Source organism: Haplochromis burtoni, unplaced genomic scaffold (genome assembly GCF_018398535.1).
Source record: "Haplochromis burtoni strain Fernald_Lab_line unplaced genomic scaffold, NCSU_Asbu1 Contig_927, whole genome shotgun sequence".
NCBI classification, from domain to species: domain Eukaryota; kingdom Metazoa; phylum Chordata; class Actinopteri; order Cichliformes; family Cichlidae; genus Haplochromis; species Haplochromis burtoni.
The window spans coordinates 72,380-81,875 of NW_024583288.1; the positions used below are offsets into that span (position 1 = coordinate 72,380).

The following is a 9,496-nucleotide window of genomic DNA, read 5'->3' on the forward strand; positions in this document are numbered from 1 at the left end:
GTGTGCAGGTTTTCAGGTTTTGGTTACACCATGCACTGACCAATGTACATTTTCAAAAGGCGGAAGATTCGAGGCAGAGTCCAGTCCATTTACACTGTCTGCAGTCAGCTAGTGTGGGGTAGGTTTGTGTTCGTATTGCTTCACGATGTCTACAGTGTCCTTTAAAGGACTTGGACTTGGCTCCATCTCTGGACCCCCCAGGTTCCTCTCTGCGTCACGGTCACTGTCTTTGACCTTTAGCTGATATAAACAGAGTTAATCTCCCTGTGAGCTGATTAACCATTTATCTGCTCAGGTGAGGTAATGAACTGCACATGTCACACAATGATGTATAACACTGGAAAAATACTGCAAGAAACTCCCCCCAAAAAACTATAAAAGAAAACTGTAAAAATATCACAATAAAAGCGATGGTACTAGTGATAAGACCAAAAAAGTAAAACAAAACACTGTAATAACATCCCAAGGAACTTTAAATGACACTTTTTTTTTTTATAAAGCACAATAAATACTGCAAGAAAAACACCAAAAAACCCTGTAAAATATACTGCTAAAGATAGCTTGGAAAGAAAAGCTTCTTCAGTTGAACAGAAGAAGCTTCTCGGATGAGAGGTGAAACGTCTTCAAGCAACTTAAAGAAGTCCAGACGCTTTTCTTTCCAAGCTCCTTAGACAACGATGGCCTGGATGACTGAGAACCTTCACAGACATACTGCTAAAGATGTACTTACAAAAATGTAATGTGAATTTAATATAAGCTGTAAAACATTAAAGTATTTCACACCTGAACACCTAAGACAGCACAATAAAGACCAAAGCTGAAGGTTTTCTCACAGTAGTTATAGATATCTAATAATATATAAATATATTTTTATGTTACGTGTTCCAAAGCTGTGTTTGATAAAAGATGAGTCAGACAGCTTGGTTTCAGTCACAATCTCTTTATAGGTTTTATCATACACAGAGAACTAGAAGCTCCAACCAACCCACAACAACTGACTGAAGACATCACTCTCTCCAAAGAAACAGAAACATATGATGCTCTATGCAGTGGACTTGGCTTTAACTACAAATCTGAGAGCAGATTTCTCTCCGACGTCATTTCCTGTCCCTTAAATAATCACAGGTTTCAGACCTTACAGAGAAAGAAAGCAATAAAGGAAACGCCTCATAACCAATCACACGATTGCCACAGCCCATTTTTCAACCTGAATTCAGTCTGCCGGGTGTTCTTTCTGGACATGTCACCCACACCTGCAGGAATAACCCATCTGTGACGGCATGTGTTGGACACAGCTTTGCTCCATTCGTTGTGCGGTTTGAAATCACACCAGGAGCATTTCGTCAGTGAGGGGTATTTAATTTTTTAAACTGCAGAGACAGTCAGTGCTGTTAACTCACCTGCTCAGTGCATAATGAACAGACCCAAGCAGAAACACACTTAACTTGTGTGAAGGTGAAGCATTCGGTAGCCATTTATCAACAAAGACGTGATAAGATGTTGACATTTTAAATAAAAAAAGAAAAATAACGACCACATCAAACTGACAAATGATCATTTTTATACCTGTAGTTTATGTGCTTAGCTCTGTATACACCTGTGCACACCGGCCTTTATAATAATGTAAGATGTGCCGTTTCTGTTAGTCCTACATCAGTTACATTAACTTTACACCTGTATATACACCTGCATGTGCATGTTTCGTATACAGGCAATAAGTACAGCTGTGTGAACACCATCTGAGCCTCTGTACTAACAGGAGTTTTATACAGGTGTCATGCTGCTGTGTATGAACCTCTGTCATTGCTGCCTGCTCTCACAGATGGCAGCACTGGTACGTTGTGTGCTGCTTAGTGGTTTGTTCTTTCATGTTAAAGTCTCCAGTGATTGCTGGAGAAAGCCAGCAGAAATGACACACATTCAAACATCTGGATGTAAGAAATAATAACTAGGTTGATCTTTTTACACTAATGATGACGTCGATGGATCCGTGCTGTCTTGGCTGTGTGCTCCCTGCTGGACAAACACGGAACTGCAACACTCAGACACATTGGTGGGAATAGACTCACTGGGACCCGATGCTGTCTGATGGTCTAACCACCGCCTGACAGGAACTGCTACTCTGAAAGGGGTGATGATGTTTTAATTACAGGAGCACGTTCCTCTTTTTTAAAAATAAACTCTGTTTAAACATATTTACAGAAAATATCGACATTCACAGGAACTTCAAATGTTCACATTAATGTGCATGTGTGGCTTATATACAGTTCTTTTCTCCCTCTTATGGGGGGAGAGATGGCATTTGAGGGGGGTGAAGAGAAGGGGAGACATCAGTCCTCTGTGGTGGGTTTGGCTATCAGGTGTTGGCCTCTGGAGCATCTCCGCCTTCCACCTGGTTGGTCCTCCCAAGGGTCTTCAATTTGGTGAGCAGATCGCTGAACGTCTCCTTGACGCCCTTCTCGAGCAGCCAGCCCTCACTCTCACACTCGGGGTTCTCCGGCTCTGCCATTGTCTCAAGCGCTGTGCTCAAGTACTTCAGCCCTGCCATGTCCACAGACTGACATAGACACACACAGCTCACATTTAGGGCAAATCCAGGAAAAACCCATCCAGCCAAGTACATGTAATATTTTATGACCTCATCATTTTAAGGTGAATCTCTGGTTCTGACCGAGTTTTAAATCCCTACAGTCCCCCCAGAGAACATTGTGGTGACAGGAATGTTGTTTGTGGTCATTTTTAGTTGGTATTAGTATTTTTGTTTTGTGCTCATTTAACCGACTCTGTCAAAAGAAATGTGAAATTTTCTGTTAGAAGGCTTCAGTACAATTTTGGGCCCTTTTATTTTCTTTAGCAGCACCCTAACGACAATTACACATTATTGTTTGCTTTGTTCAGAGAACAGTGTGAGAGCCTCCGAGTGGCAAATGACAATATCATGAGCATACAGTCACACTCTGCTTTATTAAGATCATAGACCGAATTGCAAACTACAGAGAGCCTGGTACTGAACCCCAAGGCTCGCCCTTTAAACTGAGGAGTGAGGAAAAACTGAGTTCAGGATGTTGTTTTTTTAACTTAAGCCTTTCAGGTCAAACATGTTGTTTTGACCCAGATTCCAACTCACTTCTCCCTCTCAGGAAGTGTCCCTCATCCTTATTTTCCCAGAATGCAACCTGCTGTTTCTGTGGACAGATTAACCCCCCAGAAATAGCTCCTTATCCTCAGTGAGCCTGACCACCACTTAATGTGACATTTCACCAGATGATCCACCTCAGGTCCTGAGTCATGTATGAGCACAACAGAAATCACACAGTCACAGCCACAACAGAAACAGTCATGCAGAGAATGTGTGCGTTTTCATGATGCAGTTTGAGTCGCACAGAGAATTTAAACAAAAACGGCCTTTTTAAATGGTGTGTGCCGTGTCGTGATACAGCAGCCGCTCAGGAACATCAGCACTAATGCTAATCCCACACTAATCAGTTATTCTGTTAACCTGCTCACTCCGCTGAATTTACTGCAGGGGCACTGCTGCAATGATCTCGTTCTAAATCACAAGATTAGGAAGAGAACTTGGAGCCTGGATTCACCCGAGAGAGAAAGTCAAAGACTTAAGCCTGTTCACTTTGAACAAATGAGTTAAAAACAGCACCAAACACACATTCACTGATTTTTTTCCCATTGCTTTTTCAAACAAAGCACCCGGCTTTAGAATAGCCACATGCCCGGTTTCTCCTGCACAATGTGAAGCTTTCATTAGAGCAGAAGGTAAATAAAGTGAAACTAACAAATCTGAGATGCACTGACAAGTTTGACATTAAAACAACAGAAGATATGCTTAGGTTAGGTTTCAGCCTTTCATTGGCTGCTTATTGAAATAATTTGTCAGACTAGATTTGATATGTTAGATGAGCAGAAGAGCAGCTGGAAACTGCTAATAAACTGTAGAGCAATGCGTTTTATTTCTGGGTCTCACGCGCCATCACAGCTTCTCAGACATTTGCAGATGGAATATGTCACAGGACCAGGCTAGCTGTTTCCATTCAATTTTAGTCATTATGTTGCAGCTTCAGAGTTTCTAAGCTGAACATCTGAATCAAAGAGATGTCTGTTTGGCTGATTGGCTGCAGTGGAATGTGGGTGGGGTCTTACCTCCAGGATGATGGCAAAGAGGACAAAAACACCAATGCTGCTCATCAGGCTGCTGTAATAGGAGAAGAGGGCCTCAAGGCAGCCCCGGGTCCAGATGTTGAGCTCCTCTGTGCGGTGGTCATAGTCGTAATGAGCAGAGTTATTGGTCAGGTGGTGCTGGATGCAGGGCCGGGGGGACCCGGGGTTACAGCAGCTGAATGGGACGCTGTCCATCAGATACTTCCCCTCCACGTTACTGAGGACTCGACTGCAGGCCAAACACAGGTCAGAGGTCAAACAAAGCCAGCCTGGGGACTGAGGAGAGATTAGCGACGACCCCCCCATTGCTCTGGAAATGGGTTAGTTAAATCTATGCTGAAATGGATGAATGGTTGCAGCACAGGTGACTCAAGACAAAAGTAAGCTAATAGGAACTATACGTTACTACAGAGACTAAACCAAAGATCAATAAAATACGGCAAGAAGTCGACCAATTTTCCTGAGTTCCTGAACTTTCAGAGAGGGCAACCCTATGAGCAAGAACCATGTGGAGGTGAAACACTCACTGGCCACTGTGGAGGAAGGCCTCCATAACAGTTATGTTTGCAAGGCAAGGCTGTTTGCATGGAAAGTAAGAATTTCAATAGAATCATAACTGAGCAGAACATCAGAGCCATAACTGAGAGGACCGTCAGCATACAGCTGCACTCTGCTTTAATAAGATTATTCACTGTGATGGAAAACTGTTGAGGACCAGGCACTGAATGCTGCAGAGGAAATGTCTCTTATGGCAGCCTTCAGCTCAATTTAAGTGGAAGTAAAGCCACGCAAATGTTTCATGACAACAGTGAAACTCACTACAGTCTGCACCTCTGGATGATTTATCTGCTCTCCAAATCTGAAAACTGGTTTGCCCTTTTGGAGGAAGGTCATTAAGAAGAAAATAAACTCTCCCTTTTCCTGTCACGTTTAAACTTGTTAGATTATCTTGGAGGGTGATGTCAAATTTAACCAATATGTTAAAAATATTGGTAAATTTGTCTATGGATGGTACTACCAGATGTGATCAAATTATCTGATAAAAATCATCATTAAACGTTGCAGTTTTAGACTCAACGTGAGAAAAGTAGAGTAGAGTACAAAATAGTCCATTAGACGTTTTAGTCAATCGGAAACCTTCGTATGGCAAGAGCATACAATATAATTTATATCCCACAATTCAACTCAGCAGAGACACTGATGGAGAATAAGACGGCTTCGTTCAAATATGAAGAACAGCGACATGTAAAGTTTTCACTTTGTCAGATGCAGTATGTTATTTAACTTGTTAATTGGTACAAGCTGTGGGTATGGCTTTAAGTTGGATCAATTATATTAGAGAGAAAAAAATAATCTCTTTTAAACACATTAGAACAGAAAACAAAATAGTTACAGGTTTGCCACTATTTCAGAGCTGCAGCCAATCAGACGTGTTCATTTCTGATCAGAAGCTGTTTCTTTAATGTCCGCTTTGCTGTGTTTAAGGATCAAGTGACAGATTAGAGTCTCAGAGGAGACGCCCCGCACGAAGCTCCTAAACGTTGACTTTTACCTCCTTAAGACCTCTCTGATCCTCTGCTGAGCCCAATGTTTAATTCATCTGAGAAACTAATGAATAAAACCTGAGAAATTTAATTTAGAAATATCTGAGGTGCTCAGTTCAACGAGGAGCTGCTGATCAGACTTGCGTCGTGATCACAGAGACACTTTTCCCGAGGCTGCTGCTTTGTTAAAAATTGATGAGTTTGATTAAAATATAGAGGAATATTCAGATGGACAATTTCTATAGAATAATTATGGATTCATCTAATAGAATCAGGTTCCAGCTCTGTGTGTAAATTATTAAACAGCAGATACATTATCCAACAACATCGATAACTTTTCAATAATGGCTCCACGTGACCGGCCACCCCGCTCAGATACTCACTCTTTGACCACATCGTTGCTCATGTCCAGGTAGCGGTTGCTGATCCACTGAACCTCAAACCAATCCCTGAAATTGTTGTTCCCGCAGCAGTGGAACTCGATCTGCGTCATGTCCAGCGTCCTCTTCATGAAGCAGCGCCCTGGCGTGTCCGTGTCCTTGTAAAACCGGATGGCGTAACTCAGGCCCTCGGCCAGTGTCAGGTATACGGAGAACTGCATAAGGAAGCAGAGCAGCGACACGAGTACCAGCAACACGTTGAAGCCGCAGCACAGCAGCAAATATGTCTTCAACATCGGCTTCCACTTGGAGAACTTGATGGGATCCAGAGAGTCATGGCACACCTTCCCTCCGAAGGCATTAAGGCCGCAAGCCAGCAATCCCACCAGGATCAGCAAGTTGGGCACCAGGTGGCTCTCGTTGTTGTCCATCATCTCACTTCTCTTCCGCAGCTCAATCTTGAAGAAGATGCCAAGGCTGAAGATGAGGATCCCTGCGATGACTGAAAACCAGTAGAGCATCCATAGACCCTGAGCTAGCTTGACCCGCCTCTGCAGGTTGAACTTCACCGGCATGAAAGGCATTTTAGCAACTCTGAGAATTCAAACAGACACTGAGGGTCAGGATTCAATAAGAAGCAGCTGCAGTTCAGACTCAGATTCAGAGCTTTACTCGTGAAAAAACAACATCTACTGGTCTCAGGCCCATAATGCTGAGCTGCAAGGGGGGACAGTCCATGTTACTGAGGGAGCAGAGGAGTCCACCATCAAACACTGCACAATATTCACACAGACCAAGTGAGTATTTCCTGCAGGATGTATGGAGGTGTGAATGCGAGCGTGTGGCAGCTCGTCATCCTAAAGCCTCCTGAGCTCATTATCAGCAGATCAGCTGCTGCCTCTAATCCCTCCTCTAACTCCTAATTGGTTTGATGTTAAGCAGCTGCTTCCGCCTCACTGTCACATGCTTCACTGAGCAGAGTTCACCTGCCTCACCTCAGGGCAGGGTAGTCTCAGTAAGCAGTCCAACAAACCTCCTGTGAGCAGGAGCCTGAACTCTGTTTAGTGAGAAAACTTGGATCTCCGTGGTAAAAGATGCGGTGCACATGCACTGAGCAGGTTACATTTGAGAGAACTTGAAAACCCAGAGACCCAGGGGAGCTTACTGTGCAGGTACACAGAGAGTTAGGCCATCTCACAGTCCTGGTGTTTTGTAGAGATCCCAAAGCAGAGACCGAATACAACAGAGCACTTCCCGATCTGAAGTCAAGCAGTGATTTTACTAGTTTTTAAACTATCAAGGCTTACCAGTCAGACTGTTTATCTAGACTCCACACCTTCGTGTGATGTCCACGATGCTCTCATACCTCCAGAAGTGAATGCTGAAGGCTGAGGATGCATTTGCAAAGTATTGTAAAGAGAAACCATCAAACACAGCACAGCTGCCTCTCTGAGTGACCGCTACTGTAATAGAGTGAATTGTTGACCCCCAGTGGTAAAATACAGAAGTGCCTGTTACAGGGCTAGTTCTTGGTTGACCAATATATAACAACAAAAAAGGGTAGTTTCTGCACCGCTAAGAAACAACAAGTTAGTGTGTGATGTCCTGCTGTTCAATAAAGGCACCTATCCACGTCCTTCTGTCCTGATCTTTTCAAGAGCCTAATCCAGAATATCACAACTGGCGACGAGGATACTAAAGATTTCCACAGCGTGACAGAGGCTGTAGAAGGGCTGTGTTCACATGTAAAGAAAAATACAAACCAAGACGTTTTCTTCACGGCTGCAGCGGAACAGCTTTTGGTGAGCTAACATGGCGATGCATGTGGGTCGTGTTGAAGAGTATAATGAATCGAAGGAAGATTTTGAGTCATATTTGGAGCGGTTGGAGCAATGGATGTTGGCAAATGATGTTTCCGATGAGAAGAAAGTGTGCACGTTTCTCTCTGTGATCGGAGCAGATACATACAGGCTGCTAAAGAATCTTGTGTCTCCGAGGGTACCGAGTACCATGGGATATGCAGCACTGACTGGAGCGTTAAGTGCGCACTATAAGCCGACTCCAGTGGTGATAGCTGAGCGTTTTCGTTTTCAGAAACGTAACCAGAAAGAAGGGCAGGCAGTTTCTGACTATGTTGTCGCCCTGAGGCAGTTGTGATTTTGGACAATATTTGGATGAGGCCCTGAGGGATCGTTTTGTTAGTGGGCTGCGTTCTGATGCTGTGCAGTGCAAGCTACTATCGGAAAAAGATCTTACATTTCCACGTGCATGTGAGATTGCCATATCCATGGAACTCGCTTCGAAAAATACGATGGAGTTCTCAGGACGCCAGGACCCTCACCACGTAAATGCCTTGACAAATGCTCCAATTTTTTTCAACAAAGGATGGAAAGGATAGAACAGGCAAGAGGGCAATAACAAGCCAAAGAACTGGAAGGGACCTAAAAAAGGCACAGGAATGAAGCAACCATGTTATCGTTGTGGTGGAAAGCATTCAGCACGTGAGTGCAAATTTAAGAGTGAAAAGTGTCATGTTTGTGCAAAAATAGGACACATTGCACGTGCTTGCAGGAATAAAAAATTCAGTCAGCAAACTCAGTATTTGGAAACTGAGGATGAATGTTCAAGTAGGAATGATGAAGCTGAACTTTTTGGAGTTTATTCAATGTACTCCATCACCTCCAGTGAGAAGGGATACACAGTGGATGTTGCGCTTGGGAGCAAGAACACCACCATGCTGCTGGATACAGGATCAGCAGTGTCGGTAGTATCAGACAAGTATTATCAGATGCTCACTCATTTCCCTATAAAACCAGCCAGTGGGCTAAAGCTCAAGTCCTACTCAGGCCAACACATTGCTGTGCGTGGATATATTATGTTACCAGTACAGCTACAGTTAGATGAAGAATCAGAGAAGTATCTGGTCATCAACACACGCAAAGGTCTCTATAAGTACAATCGCCTCAGCTATGGTGTTTCCAGTGCTCCGGCTCTTTTCCAGTCTGTGATGGATCAAATCCTTCAGGGGATGGAGCATGTTACCTGCTTTTTGGATGACATCCTCATCACTGCTTCATCTGAAAGGGATCATTTGAAGAGGTTGGAGGAAGTACTCACACGTCTGGAGAAGCATGGTGTCAGAGTGAAGCTTTCCAAGTGCCACTTTCTTCAGAGCAGTGTGGAGTACCTGGGACATTGTATTGACAGGGATGGTCTGCATCCTTTAGAGGAAAAGGTAGCAGCCATAGCAAATGCACCAGAACCAACAAACGTCACTGAACTGAAGTCCTTTCTTGGTCTTCTAAATTACTACAGTCGATTTTTGGAAAATCCATCCATCATTCTTCAGGCTTTGCATAACCTGTTGAGAAAAGATGCTAAATGGATTTGGACCATGGA

General features: G+C 43.6%; 1 protein-coding gene across 1 annotated transcript; it reads right to left on the reverse strand.

Moving 5' to 3' along the window:
- Nucleotides 1-1,513: 1,513 nt before the first annotated feature.
- Nucleotides 1,514-6,973, reverse strand: prph2b (peripherin 2b (retinal degeneration, slow)). The gene is made up of 3 exons (XM_005951195.3): nt 6,101-6,973; nt 4,156-4,402; nt 1,514-2,557 (listed from the first exon to the last, which is right to left on the reverse strand). The coding sequence occupies exons 1-3, from the start codon at nt 6,679-6,681 to the stop codon at nt 2,357-2,359; spliced, it is 1,029 nt and encodes a 342-aa protein (XP_005951257.1). The 5' UTR covers nt 6,682-6,973; the 3' UTR covers nt 1,514-2,356.
- Between the last annotated feature and the right edge of the window lie 2,523 nt (nt 6,974-9,496).

Bases quoted from the DNA above. Each gene is read 5' to 3' on its own strand.
- prph2b (XM_005951195.3), bottom strand. From the start codon at position 6,681: ATGCCTTTCATGCCGGTGAAGTTCAACCTGCAGAGGCGGGTCAAGCTA. The intron at 4,403-6,100 runs GTGAGTATCTGA...TTTGGCCTGCAG, and splicing joins AGCAACGATGTGGTCAAAGA to TCGAGTCCTCAGTAACGTGG. The intron at 2,558-4,155 runs GTAAGACCCCAC...TGTCTATGTCAG, and splicing joins TCTTTGCCATCATCCTGGAG to TCTGTGGACATGGCAGGGCT.